At 36.8% G+C, this 16,984-nt stretch overlaps 1 protein-coding gene across 8 annotated transcripts in view; it reads left to right on the top strand.

Moving 5' to 3' along the window:
- Endoa (SH3 domain containing GRB2 like, endophilin-A) overlaps window positions 1-16,984 on the top strand; it is a 35,279-nt gene that overhangs the window by 1,813 nt on the left and 16,482 nt on the right. For 6 of the 8 annotated variants that reach the window (XM_076325244.1, XM_076325249.1, XM_076325248.1 and 3 more), the window contains exon 2: window positions 6,211-6,297. In XM_076325244.1, coding sequence (XP_076181359.1) covers window positions 6,253-6,297 — 45 coding nt within the window. In that variant the 5' untranslated portion in view covers window positions 6,211-6,252. Of the gene's footprint in view, window positions 1-4,511; window positions 5,172-5,235; window positions 6,017-6,210; window positions 6,298-16,984 lie in introns of those variants that run through there. The other 2 variants (XM_076325245.1, XM_076325246.1) reach the window with 2 other exon arrangements.

Here is a 16,984-nt window from a genome sequence, read left to right on the forward strand (position 1 = left end):
GGTTCTTTCATTTTGTAATATCTTTCCAATAAGAAAATTTTTAAATGCATTTTATAGATCTGAAACTTATATTTATTTTTAACAATAACAAAGGATCTGATTAAAAAAAAAGAAAAAAGCAAGGAAAATTTAACAATATAAACACCGTAAGATACAAAGTACAATTTATACCGTTACACGTTTATATTAAATAAACATTTTTATAACTGTTAGCATTTAAAACAATATTTTTAGCCTCGGTTACCAATTAAATTCTCCAACGAATATAATCGCCTGTAATTAATTCGAAATTGTTAGGATGCGTAAAAGGAGTGCGTAATATATATATATATATATATATATATTACTATCCGTTTCAGGAAAGTAAAATAATGCTTAACGCTTTCTTTTTTATCTACTGCGTCGACATTTACCCGATGAGAATGTGTTTAGTAAAAAGAACGAAAGCAAAAGCTGCCTTAGCTTCAGTAGATTAATGTTGTCTCCTGCCGGAGTAACATATATTTTTAGAAACGTTTTCACGAAGTGTGGGAGTGATTTGTACAACGGATGTACACTCAGACGCACGGGGGGCGTATAAAGCGACAGAATGATATCGACTGATAGTAGCGCCATGACTAGAGTTCTTCAACTATGTACTACCAAAAAGCAAGCCGAGTTTCGCTTGGCTCGAATATCCCAATCGAGCGGTTCTATTCGAATGTTTCGAGCTTACTATTCGACCGACGAACAATCGAGTACTCGGCTCGGGTTTGCTTCGACAAATTGCGTTCCACTCGATTCGAATTTCGAATCTCTTCCGTTATTACTCGAATCATCGATGATTTCATTTCATTCGACAGATCGAATTTTCTTCTTTTTTTCGTTTGTTTCACTTTGCTTCATCAGTCGACCGAATCTCCTCGTCGCGGACAAAAGTAATCGGTATTCGTAAAACCAACGTCAGATAATATACGCAGCTATTGCTATAGTTTAAATCTATGTTTATAGTTACAGTTCTGTACAGTACTTGGCTATATATTATATATAATTTCGCTGGTAGAATGTGAAAATAACCAAACGTAACGTATCATTTCTGAAAGTTTCATCATTTTTCGGATTTTTCATCACCGGATCATTTTCGACGAATATATCCTTGCATATGTAAAATCTGAAATTGAAACAAACGGTTCGATGTCTTTGGCGTTATTAAAAAATTGAAGTTCATCTCGTGGATGAAAATTCAATGAAGCGAGAAACCGAGAACGGGCTGTTCAGCTTGTAGTTCCGATCCACCGTTTGATCAAATTTATATCCGATATTGCTTTTGTAATTTTAGAGTAATGTGGCTGGCATCTATCGTGAAGTTTCGTTAGAGTTTCGTGGACAAAGAAAGTACAGTTTTATCGCCGATCGATAAAATAAAGTAAAGTAGGTACGATAATAAACACGATCATATTTGTGTACGAACGTATGAATTGTTAGTTGTTTGGTAACTTGAGAAAATATTATACACGCATACATTGTTACGGGACAGTATTTTTTTTTTCTCACGATGGTTGTAGACGATAAATTCGTGAAAATTGTGCGTTTCAAACTTGGTCGACGAACGAAGGTGGAGTGAATTTTTTGAAAAAGAAAAATCAGATCGTATCGAGTCAGGTTTTTCTCGCGAGGGAGAATTTTTCAAACGAATACGTTGCGTTGTGCACCCTCTGTTCCATTCAACACCGTGATTTTTAACAAACGATATACTATGAATTCTTGTTGAGTTTTCGCGTCGATTTTACCGAAGAGTAACGATACGCAAACTCGCGGAGTGCGTTTTACTTTACGAATGTAAGCGCATAGTTGGTACAGAACTGTGTAACTTTTCTATCAGGTTTCACATTGGTTTTCGTAGCGTTTATCGATTAAATTTGTTCAATACCATCTCGAGTTGATGGTTTCGCAAGGAATTCAATATATTTTCCAACGTCTTGTCTAAGATTCTTGTCTCGTCGAAACACTGGACCGAGACCTGAACATTTATAATACGATTGAAAACGGAGCGACGATTGCTCCTTTTAAGAATAATACAATAATTAAAATAATCGTAATTGTAAAATAATTTGGAAACGTGAAACGGAAAATTTCGTTCAGGATTTTCTCCATTTTAAAGAGGAAAGTTCTCTTTTCGTGTGTCGGGATTCGTTTTACGGAACGATACGCAGTAATTTTTATGAATTTTTATTTTACACAAGGTGGTTTCTTAGTAATCGTGGTGTAACCGAAATCGTGATGATTTCTTATCAGAAATATCAGGAGGGGAGGTCCATCGAAAGCGTAAAATATAATTTCATCCTGTGAGCTTTCTATTTCGAGATAATCGATTGTACAATTAAAAGACTGTTTCCCGAACAGAATTTATCGAAAAGTTCTCCGATCTAAAGAAAGAATCGTTCGAACGTTCCGAGTGTTACAAATTACGTTAATAAGAGTTCACGTGTTCTCGATTTACATAAAAAGTAGTTATTATTAAGTTACGTTTTACTAAGCCACGGTAACTTGGAACTTGACGGACTTGGTGTATACCTATAAACACGATGGAAAGTCGAGATTAACAAAGTTTGTCAATCGAGGGCGTGCGCGCATGCCCTGGATATTTTCAAAATCGATTATCTTGAAAACGAATTCTCGAACAAACAAACAAACCTACCTTTACATTTTTTATTTACTTTGCGAAAAGAATCCCACCCTATCGAGTCGTACTACGTGCTTCGAATCGTTCTCTACAATTTATGTCGTAACTTGAAAGTGACTTAGGAACAAATGGTTTATAGATCTATGCTTATCAGGTGCATTTCTTATTGTTGCTCTCGAATCGTAGCGTACATCGATACAATGCATATATAGAATACATCGAATCACCCTATACTGTACAGAATGTGAAAATACAATTTTTTTCTGAATTTCGGGAATGAATTTTATTCGTCCGAATCGTTGGACTCGGGATTAAAAAGTCGGGATTAAAAAACCGTTTGATTTTTCTTTCCACGTATTCTACTCATCGGGGGACTTTAAACTTCAATAGGAATTATATATCGCGAACAATTCTTTTTTCTTTTCTTTTTTCTACGAAAAACCGTCACAGTTTCAGTCAATGAGATCGCGCTTGTTTGACACAAATATAATAGAACGCGTAGAAGAAGACAAAGCTGACCAAAGCCGATTTCATTTCAAACCAAACGCGGACGAATCGCATCGCGTTTAGAGGCAATTCCTCGTCGTTTAATTGGCCGACGTTAATACAGTTTTCCGCAAAAACGAATCGTTCGCTACTTACGGTTCCTTTTTTCACTTTGATTCTCTCGTTGAGTACACAGAGAAATAATAATGGGTTACGTTTCTCCTTGATTTTCACCTTTCGATCCGAAAGGAACCAAATTATCGCAACGGAGGAAACACTTCGGGACAATTTCGTTTACGAAAGAATCTATTTCAATTATGGAGTACAATTTTTTTTTTTCAATCTTCCGTCTGTAACGATAACTCTGTATTCGAGTTTTAGATTCTCGTATCGAGCTACGATTACCATTTCGAACAAAATCGGTCCATGGACAATCATCGTTCCCTCTCGTACGGTTTCTCTTTCCCCGATGCGTGTTCGTTGTTTGCGAAGCGCGAGAGAAACGTTCCCGATAAATCTCAAAGCGGATGAAATTCGACGTAAAAGATTCGAATGAACGTTTTCTCGGTCACGTCTCGCGAAGGAACTGTACCGAATGAAATTTTGTTCGCTCGATTCAAATTTTTGCCAATCGAAACAGTGTCGTAGCGAGACGTCGGAAAGCATCGCGACGTATTCGTCTCTGTCGATTTCAATTGAAACGTATTCTCTCGGTAGGCTTTTTTAACGAATCTGTTCACCGTTCCGTATCGCGTAGCTGGTACCTGAAAGCGGCGACAAATGCTCTATCAGTGTACCTTGCATAGTAAACGCGTCGATTTGACACCGTTCTGGACAGTAATGGATAACAGTGCGAGCTACCGGCGCTTCGAACAAAAACCTTGATACGAGCCAATCGTTCGGGCACTGCGTCAACAACGTTGTATTGTCCGTCGGTCGTTCCCGAAGGAAGAATCAATTCCAACGGAGTGACGATTTTAACGTCGCGCGAACATCGTCGTTGTCTACGATATATCTTTCTCGTTCGATGCGCGCCTCGTGTTCGTCGGCGCTGGTGTACCGCGAACGTGTCCACGCGTAGAAAAACGCGTGAATAAGTTCGCGAGGGGTTTCGCTCCGCGCGTCCCGTTGGTTAGGAAGAAAGAGGTTCACAATTAGCCGCGAGTACGCGTAGGCGTAAGAGATTCGGGCCGAGGAAAAAGGCGAACGAGAAGTAAGGACAGAGGGAGTAGCAACGCCGATAAAACGGTCGGGGCCGGGGAGTGGCGAGGGGTTTCGCGAGCGAGCGAGCGAGCGAACGCGGGGTGGGGTTGCTCGGTGAAAGGGCCGAGCGAACACGAGAAAAGGAAACACGAAAGGGACGAAGAGAAAGTGAAGAGTGAATTTAAGACGGCGGGAGACAATTACGAGAAAGAGGGAACGGAGAGGAGCGGAGAGAAGCCGAGAGAAGCGGAGAGAAGAGAGAGAAGAGAGAGAAGCGAAGTCTCGGTCGAGCTACTCGCTCCCGTTCGTGAGAGCGATAAAGAGCGGAGAATGGAGGAGATGTGACAAAAAAGTTGGACCGAGAGACAGAAGGAAGTACCGAAAGCGCAAGAAGGAGAGGGAGGGGGAGCGGTGGTGGAAGAAAGGCGACGAGAGGAGAACGAGAGAAAGAAAGGGTCGGGACGCGGCCGAGTGGGAGGGAATCACGGAGATAGAGCGAAAGAAGGAGAACAGCGGGTGTGTCTGTGTATGTGTGTGAAAGAGAGAGAGAGAGAGAGTAGCAGCCGGGTATCGATCGTCAGCTAGAAAACTACCCCTTGGAGGCGCAGTGTGCAAAGCCGACTACGTACGAGTCGGTGGTGCTCGTGGTGCTCGTGGTTCACGCGTATCTCTAGACGGTCTAGAGTTTCGCTTGCGGTGCTCCGCAACGGCGGTGATCGTCCGTAATTCTTCGTCAACGAGGATCGGTGGATCCGTCCCGTTTGGGGTGAATTTGAACGTTTTCGAGGGGTGTCACGTATCCTGCTATTGAACGCGCGAGGTGAGAGATCGCTCTGTTGTTACGATAGCCACTGTCGCAAACGATGTTCTTTATTTAATTCGTTTGCGAATGTATCGGATTCGTACCCGTTACCCCGTTTCGCTCGATCTGGACCCGCACCACTGCGTATCCGTAACATCGGGGCATATCCGTACAAATGATACGTCCCTTTGGTATCACCTCGTTCCGCGAAACGTCGTCTCTCCTGTTATCTCGCAGCCACGATCGCTCCGCGGACAAATTTTCTCGCCGAGACCGGTGCGTCTCGATTCGTCGTCCGCTTTCGACGTTCTAACGAGGTTAAAGATGGTGTTAGACAGATCGCGTCTGGCACCGGCCGAAAGATTACGAAAGAACAACCGTGTCCGTCGTGCTCGTTGTTATAACGGGAAGCGCATAAGGTGAACCTTTTTTTACGTGCAACCTTTACCCTTATTTGTACGGTCGCTCGCATTCTCGATCGCTACCGTTCCGAGAAGGCACGGCTTATTAAGACGGTACGGAGCTCGTTGATTCATTCTTTACGAGCGTGCCGCTCTATTTTCGGGATTGTCGTCTTCTGTTACACGATAGAAGGTTCGCTCGATGGTAAACGACGGCTAGCTGGTAACAATGTAACGAGACGTGCACGGTGCAATTTGCATAACGAAGTGGGTGTGTATATCGGCATCATCGGTTACGGTCAATTCTATTCGAGGGATTAGAGAGTTTTATTACGAATGGATACGATTAATTGTCGGTGTGGCTGTGACTGTGTGCCCGTGCGCGCGCGTGTGTGCGTTGCATGAAATATTGGAAAGGATTACCGTTCGTCTGTACGTGTGTCGGCGATTATTACATCAGAAGTAAGTCATGATGCTGGAAAACGTGGCCGATCGATAACATTGAAAATCATCGGTCCGTGGATGGTCGGATCTGGCGAGCAGCCAACCGGCCAGTCATAAATTCAAACCCTTCCCTTTGTTTTCCAAAAATTTCCCTCGATACCGTTTCTTTTCATTTCTTCTTTAACCTCACGGTGTACGAATTTCTGTTCCAGGCTCACCGGTTTCACAGCAAGCGGAAATAAAGACGTTCCACCATGGCGTTCGCGGGGTTAAAGAAACAGATCAACAAGGCCAATCAAGTGAGTATATATCACGTATCTTAACCGGCGAGCGTAATTGTTCTTCGATGAAAAAATTCGTTAATCGAGGAACGAAGCGAACGTGCGTTCGTTAAGGGCGCGTAGATGAAATTTAAAGCTACGCGAACATTTTTGCGATATCGGGAACCCGGTTGGCCGAACGTTGAAATTTTTATTGAAAAAGGAAAAATAAAATAGCACACGTCGAGAGAACTCGGTCGGCCGGGTACCGAGACACTCCATCGAAAGACCATAGTTGCTTTCGAACGATAATGCTCGGTCCAATATCACGGTCGCTGGATTCGTTGAAATTTCGATGTCCACGAACGTGTTTGTCGTGCGAGACGTGTTACATCTTTTGTAATGTAATCACATTTTGCTTCGAGATGCGCCCACATTACCCCCGCCCACTCACAGTTAACTGACCGAGATTCGTTGTTCTATGTGGTCAAGTTTCGAAGCTTCTTTCAACGATGGGGAATTAGAATGTAATCTTTGCGATCGAACGTGTACCCGAACCCTTTTAGGTCGAGTTGTCGTTCACATTTTATTTGGATATTCGATTAATCGTACACCCGAATGCACGTATACAATAGAGAAAATGTACATTGAATATATGTATATCCGTGTCAAATTGAGAGCAAGGACTTTTGATTGTCAACTTCGCTTCGAGAGAATCTTTAGATACTCGGACTTATTTCACAAAAGTGCACGATTCAATGCTTTACGGAACTATTTTATACATCGCGTGCAATTCAACGCGATCCATTAATTATTCCACAATCGAAGATGCGATGTAGTAATTTTTTCAACGCGGTACGATAAGTTTATCAGAAATATATAGTATATTGTAATTTGTACACGACAATGGAGTTATGTAATTATCGAATTTGGTATAAATTGATCGTAATGCGGTAACGAATGGCATTGGTGCATTTTTAAAGTGCACTGTTAAGGTTTCTAACTCCGAGTCAAGCTGAATTTCAACTTGAACTTTCACTGCGACTCGACGAATTTATACAAACGATTTCATTACTTTTGTAAACACGGGGAGGAGATTCTTATAAATTAGGTCGCAATAATTACAGAAATATTTTAATCACAATTGTTTACTGGTAAACAGAAACGAGTATTAAAGTTAAATAATTTTGCTTCGAAATAATACAAGTAACGTAATAAATTGTATTAATTGAATCTAGCGATTGTTTCGCAAATAGTTGTGGTAGCTCAATTTGAAATCACATACCATTTCGATAATTAATTTCTACTTATATATTTAATTATGTATGAGAAAGGAGCCTGTAGACTGTACAGAATAATGCAAAATAACTTTCAAAAACCTATTCTATGATCAAATTTGAAATTTGTTTTTTTAAGTGTTAGCGAATTAAAAATTATTCACTATGGTGCTACGGATGTGACATTACGGATGATAAAATTCCATGTGTAGCAAAGTCGTCTGCTATATTGTTTTTTCTACAATTACACGATTATTTTAATACTCTAATATTCGACGCACTAATTCTATCATTTTCTTGTTTCATTCGAGTAAAAAAATGAAACAAAGAATAATTTATACGCAAGTCAAACATTCTTAAAGTCAGTTGTGTATTTTGGATTTCAAACCAAACAACTCGATTACGTACACATTCTGCTTCACTTTCCTATTAGCTAAGTGCATTCGATACGATATATAATAGTTAACCTCTTGGTCCATGAATTTTTTCTAAATGCGACAAACAAATCTATTAAGTAGAAACTGATATAGCAATTAAGGTAAAAATACTTGAAATATTATTTCTCGCCTTTGTTTACATACATTTTCAACAAATTATGGTTGTGGTTGTGGTTGTGGTAGAAATTCATGGCAAAGAATAGAAATATATCACTTATTTGCTCAGTAAATTTTAAAAAGTTCACATAAATGTCTAATGTACAGGATGTTTTAAGATGAGGGTAAAAAATTTAAATACTTTATTACGGGGGAGGATCATTACAAGTGAAAAATTTCATACGAATGTAGATTATGTTTTGAATGTCCAATAGTAATGGTTCAAAATTTTTTTCGAGTACAAAAATCCTGTGAGATAAGCTTCGAAAAACTAAAACTAAACTAGACAAGATAATACTAGTTACTTACAATAGAAAATAGCTTTAATATTGCTTAACCCTTTGTGTGTTATGTCACGTACAGTTTGCGTAGCAACATTTTAATATTTACCGGTAGACGTATCTTTAAAGGGAAATTGTAAGCTTCTAGAACGTAATAATTACCCAACAAAAGTGATAATTATAAATTATCCTATGAGTTCGTTATGACGGTAATAAAACTTTGAACAGCTGTAATCGCTTAAGTATCGCGAACGTTCTTAAACGTGACATTTTTTACTCACAGTGTTAACATTTTTCGTTCGATACATTTTTCATAGTCTAAACTTTCATCAATTGGTGTATCTTAAAAAATAAAATACAGAAAGTTAGTACGTGCGATACGAAGAATTTTGATATATCGATTTTACGATATCGAACAAAACTTGACAATCTTTATCGCATTACAAATGCAAAATTATTCGAGAGCAGAAATTTATAAAATATTCTATTGATTTCTTCAGTCTTATAAATTATGGTCCGAATAAAAATATTCGTACAATTATATGTTAATTTCACATTGTCCGAGAAGAAAACAACTAATGTCTTTCGTGTATCGAGATAATTTGACTCGATTCAAGATAATTTGATTCAATTTAGTTTTTTCGATTTTCAGAAAACTTGATATTTTCGTGTTTCAATGAATATGAATTTAACATATAATTATGCGTAAATTCCGATCATTCGAAGCGAAATAATTTTATCGAGAAGTAAATTATAATTGCTAATAAGTTTTACAACTTCACTGGAAAAGATTGCTTCTCGGTTTTGCTTTACTTGGACGCACTTTGTATTTAACGAGCTATCCCGAATTTTCTTCAATATTGTCATGTTTTTAAGTCCATAATACGAAGAGTAGTTAATTCATTAATTGTTTATGATTATCGGATACTTTTGATGGAGGATCAGGGTGGTTTACAAATTATTAATAATTCTGATTCTGCCTTGATCGATGTTCCAACCGTTTATGTAGTATTCTGACTCGGGAACAAAGGTCTCATTCGCCTCAATGTACCTTGAGTGGTACAATTAATTCTTATTTAGGTTGACACTTATTAAATTCGAGCTGGGAAACGTATTCTCTTACTTCGAAGTCGGTAAAAGCAACACGAAACGAATGCCATGATTGTACAATTTTATTTTTCATGTCTCCGTATTGTAATTATTCCGCGAGGTAATTATTTATAGATCGATTGAAATCATTGGTTTACGTTCCGGATAGTGTATAATTACTTGTAACGGTGAAACGTTTTCCATAAAGGAATGCAAATGTTTTTGATAATTCGAGCGAAGTTCTCGGTTGCATTTCATGCGACGAATTTCATTCAAGTTCGCAAGCTTTTTAACGAACCTTGGAAGTGATACTCGAGTCTATGAGTACTTTTAACTTCAATCGCAGTAAGGCAACGTCTTATTCATGAAAATTTATATTCAGAAATATGTATCGAGAAGTAACAGCACCGATTTATTTTCAGCCGACGAAGGGTCGGGTTAGTAATTAAATTGTTAAAAGAATTTATAACAGAAGTTTGCAAAGTTATAAGCGAAATTTTCGTCTCCCTTTTCTGAAACTAGAGAATATATAGAATAAAATTAAATCCTCTCCTTAAACCGTTGAAATCGGATTAAAAACGAAGTATTTTGCCTCACGTTATTATCATGCTTTAATTGAAAAGTTTTTTCGTACTTTAATTACTGGAAATGTAGTTTTCCTAAACACGCTACCTAAAGTAATCAAAGAATCATATATTTAAATATAATTCGTAGAGAGGAAATTAACTTTCAGTGGTCAATGTACTTATTTCGACTCAAACATTATACGGATTACGAATTTTAGAAAAATCTTACACAGTTAATAACATAGTATTATTTCGATGTTATTCATCAAATACTTTTGATTCATTATCTAGAGCAGTTTTGTCTAAAACTGCATCCGACAGCGAAACATCTTCTTCCACTTAAACACGAACCCCAGATTCGAGGTAGAAAATATTGACCGTTCAAGGTCACTATTCATTATTCAACACGGTAGGTGCGAGTTACCCTTCGTGGTAAGGGCAAGAATTGAAAATCACCTTTTTCTCCAATTTTTTTCTATTTTAATGCATAATAAATTTTGAACAAAAATTAAAGAGATTTCATTTACGAAGACACATGGTATTTTAATCGAAAATCCAAGTTGTGAACAATAAAAAAATGCCGAAAACTTATTTCGTATAAACAAGAATGTGGCAAAAATTATGAAAATTGTTATGTAAGAATGAAATATGGTTTGCAATCTCTTTTGAAACTCGATCTCTTTGAATCGATGCATTTCGCGACGTGAAGTCTTATTTGGAAGAATGCGGGCGGAGCGTTTGTGTCCGTGTTAAAGGGCAAGCGTAATCAGCTGTCTACTGTAACATCAAATACCTACATATACGTGTACATCTCACAGTGTTACAAAAGTACGCTACGTAGCCGTAACAATTCGTGGTATCGTAAAACAAAAGCGTCAATTTCTTTATCAACAATTGTACAAGTTACTTCCTAAAGCCAGTTTATATTGCAGAATAATGTTCTGCTTTCGAAATAATGCAGTCGGGAAATGTATAAATTTGAATGTAACGCTTTGCGAGGAGACAATAGGAAGACTGTCGTTCTAAAAAGGCGCTAAAAATTGAAAATCAAGTTGAAACTCAACATTGGAATACACGAAAGTTTCACTTAAACAACTACTAGCTTTTAAACTTCTCGATTTTTTGGAATTAATAGACACTTCGAGACTCCATTGATTGGTTCTAGTCAATTATTCAAGTCAGATTATATTTAGCAAAACTTCTCTATGAGGACGACAACATTAATCTTCGTTGTCTTATAGTACCAATAGTATTATTAAATTCGAAGTAAAATAACGCTGGCAAGGAAACCTGTAAATGTTACATTGGTTATATAATAGGCTATGCTGGAATTAAACGCTATTGTCACCAACATGCGAATAGTAACTGTACAGGCAAGTGCTATTCACATGTACCAGCAATAATTTATCATCTATTGTATGCTCGGTTTCTCTAATGAATTGTACGATCTGCGGAAATACTTAGTGAAATATTTAATGTCGAACATTTGTTTGACACTTTATAATGTAACGCGCATAATATAGTTTTTATTGGTTGTATTGCTGTTTTTCTGAATATAAATACATTAAAGATCGTATAAAATACTCGTATGATAAATATTATGTAAAAGTTCCACGTACAAGTTAGTCTGAGACACAACAAGCTGCGAAAAAATCGGTTTCAACCAAAATAGAAAATCTGAACAATATTGAGAATAATTGTAACAAGAATATATAATTCCGCGATTGCTTTGATACAAAACTGGCATTTTTCACTGTTCTTGGGGGTTTTTTTTTTATCGTTTACAATTATCTATAGTATTTTTTTTTTTTTTTTAAATTTGTTATTCAATGAAACAGGAGACGTGATTTTCAATTTTTGCCCCTTAAAATTCTCTGAGTCGAGATACAAAGTTGAAACTTGATACAGATTGATCTTTTCTGATAAACTATCGAATGATCCATCGCGAGTCAAATTCGGTTTAGAAGTACACTTGACCCCTTATTCGGCTACTGATTTGCAAGAATGAAAAAAATGTATCTCTGGATCATCCTTTGTAAGTGCAATAAGACCGAGGAGAATAATTTATTGTAAAGTAATCTCTTTCTTTAATCCATTAAAGAGTACAAGATTTGTCTGCACGACATACTTTGTAGATTCGTGTCTTTAAGCTTTCACACGCAATATCGGGCGGAGCGAGGAATAATGTGGTGGGGATGACCGCTCGATGACTTCGAACGGCCAATATTTTCCACCCTGAGCGTAGTTGATTTTGCTTCGTCCGCTGAATCAATTTTGTTGCGAGTTGTGTCTATTTTTTCGACTCGAAGTAGGAAAAATTTGTAAAGAAAAAAGCGATTCAATCCTCTCACGATTTTCTTTTTACCTGTTATAAATATGGATCCTGTCTGACCTTCTTCTCAAGTCACAAGCTCGTCTCTTCCAAGAGGCTGCTCGAAAGTGATTACATTGGGTTTATTAGCAATATCTCTATAAAAATGACGATCGGAGATCTCGATTGGAAATAGCTTTTCAAAATCTGTTACGTCAGCCCGGTTTAAATCGGAAATTATGGGAACCGAAAAACTCGGATAACTCGGAAATAGGTTAAACGAGATACATATTTGTACGAACTTTTTTCATTATTTTAGTGCGCTAAATTTACCCCTATGGTTATGCCCGCTAATAACGAGACACTCTGTTTAATAAGAGGCTCTAATGATTCTCTTCTCAAAGAGTATGCGATCCTGGCTTTATTGTCCAACGGTTCAATTTTATTCGTGTAAATATAATAGTATCGTTTTTCGCAATAATCGATTTTAAAATATTTCAGCCACGTATAGTGTACAAACATTATAACACAATCGCGCCGTATAAATTCGAATTAAACGGAACGTGACATTGCAACTACCGGATGTGGGTCAGATTTACTCTAGGACGACGTTTAATTGGCAATGGTACGCTGCCTATGTTCCTGCGTGTAGTAACGTATAAGTAGGTCACCGTTAAATATAGGTCACGGTCGTACGGGACCTTCATCAAATAATCGCTTGGCTTTTGCGCTTTTCAAGGATTACGGCATATTGTTGCTTCGATTATAACATACGACTCAATGTATCGACGTTCATGGTGATCGTGCGAAACTAATAACGCGCACGAGGCTTAATTAACCCCCCTTGTTCGAGTTTCGATTTCCTCGATTCAAAATCATTTCTATCCGATTATAGATACAAATTTACGAAGCAATCATTTATTTTCTGCTTATTTTACACATTTGTATGTATATATTACACATGGTAGTACCGTGGACTCTGCACCTAGTATAGATACTTGTCTCACCACACAGACAATTATAAGTATGCTAACAGATAATTGTGAGTAGGTAAACTGTCTTGAACTGTTCACACATCTCTGTCACATGGTTCATTGGTAATTCACGATGATTTGTCCGGTTCGTTATTTTTACTATCGCGAGAAATTTCATTTGTAGTGTAATTATTATATTGTGGTTGACATATATATATACTCAGTGGGTGGATACCGAAAGTAGCATTAATTTTTGCCGTTTGAGGAGACTATCCTAGAAACATCCCCTTCTTGTTCTCGGCGAGCATCTAGTTATCAACATCAAGTGTTTGTGATCGCGTGATAGGACTTTAACCTGCCGAAATATCGAACACGGATGCCACTAACCTGTAACCGATGCGTTGCATGAATTGCTGTAAAATAATAATGCTGTGTAAATAGCTCGGCTAAATGTGAAATGGGATTGAAATGAAATATAAACCTATGGAAGTATCACTTATTTTATATGTGCAAACAAGATGAGTTTAGCGAAGACATAAGGAATTTGAAGCATTTTTGTATATTATTTTGTCAGTTATGTGTCTTCCTTGAAAAGCATTTATCTGGATTTTTAAATTAAAATTAAAATTGTTATTTTTGAAATACGATGAGACGCAAAAGAAAAAATCGATTGCTCGTTTATAAATTCTTGAAAAGGTACTACATTTATACATATGCGCGGCCTTATGAAGGATCCGTGAAGCGATATGCGGCTTTCCAATGCTAGAAGGTTCTCCAATTATGGTCTAGTGTCTGTGAAATGAAACCATTTGTTAACCATGACATTTAAATTTTAAAATAGGTTACGAAGCCTAGGAATATAATAAATTATAAAGTAATATAGTAAATTATATTATGTAATAATCAGATTTAATTATACTATATTTTCTAGTCGCAATGAATACTTCGAAGACAGACTTTGATCGATGTTTTATCTTTGAATATTTTTTCCTTTAAAAAATGTTGTAAATGTCCGAAGAAGTGGTAATCAGCTGGTAACAAGTCTGATCAATAGGTTGAACATGGAAGAATTTTGTACTGGAGCTAATTTATTTACTTACCAATAGATATGAGACATGTGGCCAGGTATTGTCATGGAGTATTATTGTTACCCAATATCGTTTGACTAGTATCAGCTGCTCGATGTATAATTTTTCATGCACAAGTTGAATTTCTTGATAACACAAAGAAATAAACAAGTGCAACAAATTTTGTTCGTGTTTTATTTATTTATTTACCGTATTTATTTCATAAAGAATAATTTAAAGTTCTCAATATTTTTATTTTGATCGGACAGTAGTATTTCATTATTTTCTTGTCGTTTATTTTTCAAAATATCAATCCGTTTTAAAAATTTTCAAACGATATTGCGTATTTTTCTCCGTTAGATAAAAGTCCGATAAAAAGATACATTCAATGATGTGTAATAAAGTGACCTTGAAGTTACTTCAACAAGTCGCAATAAACTATAAACAAACGGAGAGGCGACTGGTTTAGTACTTCAGATTGCGATCATACTACGAGCACAAAATGTAAAACAATTAATACCTGTTTCGAAGGTGAAGGTCACTCCAAGGTCACTTTGTTACATATCATCGATCTCATCTTTTTATCGATTACAACACAGTGTTAAGAAAGGAAACAACGCGGCGTCGTTTAAAAAACTTAAGGTCACCTTGATATCTTGAAAAAAAAATGCACAACACGAGAACACCGATATATTGTATTTCCGAGGTCGATCAAATACGACACGTACCATGCGAAACGGTATTTTCTAGAATCAATAAACACCAAGTTATTTCAGACGACAATTGTTATTGATTCACGTTGCGTTTGCTATCTCGGGTACATTTATAAACGCGTTTGACTCGATCTCATTTTAACCACCGGTCGTAATTGCAAGGTAAAAGTCGACGTTGAATATCCCCGGACACTTCTCATCTTTGTTGGCAAATTTTCAAAGGTGCATCACTTTAGATCAATTCACTGTGGACTTTATTGATCCGCAAAGTCTATCTTTTCTGTCAATGACGTCTCTCCTCCACCCCCCCAAACGTCTTACGACTATATTCCTCGTACCCATCCCTGACCATTTGCTCTCGATTACCCCCCGTTCGCAGGAAATCTCGTTTCGTCTTTCAGGATGATCTCGGTTCACGAGCAATTAGCTAACGTCGACCGATCGACTTTTCCGTATCTCTCGAAATACTTGCAACAACCTCCTGTACAACAATACCGGGGACAATTTGCGATTTATCTACGATTAAGTGATGCGGTTCACTTCGAAGACCGTGTGACAAAGTAACGAAACTGAACAGATCGCACGTGTACCGCACGTGAAAGTATGAAAGATTCGGTGGACAGGTGAAGAAGGATCGATGGAAACTCGAAGAAAATAAATATAATAAAATAACGTGTAAAAAGTCACGAAACGAAACGGTTATTGAGAAAATCGTTCGTTAGCATGTTCCGTTTGTATGAAAACAATGATATACTGTTTAATTTTATTCGATTTTATACGATACATAGACACTAAGGTTTTGCAAAGAAGATTAAATTATACTATAGCATTTGCAGTGGATGCGATCGTACAAAAGGGGGAGAATAAAATACAATGTGCTTTAGGGGTAATGTGATATTCTCGAACGAATCCAATTTTAATACTTATCGATTAGAAGTTCTGAAAAAGTAGGACGTGTAGAAAGTACGGAATTGGATTCGAAATGCTTGTAACGCAATGTGAAACATGGAGGACGAAGTTTTATAATATAGGGATGTATAGTAATGTCTAAAAATAGAGAATTAGCCGTGGAAGCCGATTCAATTATAGACACGTATGTCAGCTTGGAAATTTCAAAAGTACTTACGAGAAAATGCGAACAGTTTTAATACAGGAATGTATATATTGTTTCTAATAAGATTGATATCCGAAACATACTGTACAGATAATATATACAGTATACTGGTAAAAATCACCATTCACCATTCAGGACCAATGACCTATTTTTATTTTCTTATGCTTATGAGTAATTTTTTGAATAATTTACAAAAGTAAAAATAAAAAGGAAAATCATCTTTGTTAGATGGTTCGATAAGCTCAAAAATTAAACTTGGTTCCAATGAACTATCATGGTTTGCCGAGGGTTAATGGACCATACGTAACGCGTCTCATACTTTATCGATACCTCCTTAATCACAGGATTGGAAAACCATTCGAGCGTTTAAAAAAGCTACAGAAATGGTTGTTGCTCAATTGACAAAAAATTTAGTTCAATCAATGCCAAGCAGTTCAACAGAAGTTGTTCGCCGTAAAGATGATCGAAACTAAATAAACGAATAACGAACGTTAATTTTTCTACACGAGAATTATTAATCTAACATTGTAACATTGTATTAAAATTCAATTAATAAATTATGGAAATCAAATTCGATTTGCATGTATTCGTTGATGTGTGAATTTTAATCTAATTACATCATAATATTTACTAAAATTGAAAAATATCTATTAACTATTACAATCGTTTTAATTATAATTTTCTCACCGTACAAATACTTTTATTATCTGTATTATCTGTCTATTGTAAACTTTAATTATT

The sequence above is a fragment of the Ptiloglossa arizonensis genome, chromosome 13 (genome assembly GCF_051014685.1).
Source record: "Ptiloglossa arizonensis isolate GNS036 chromosome 13, iyPtiAriz1_principal, whole genome shotgun sequence".
Lineage (NCBI taxonomy): Eukaryota > Metazoa > Arthropoda > Insecta > Hymenoptera > Colletidae > Ptiloglossa > Ptiloglossa arizonensis.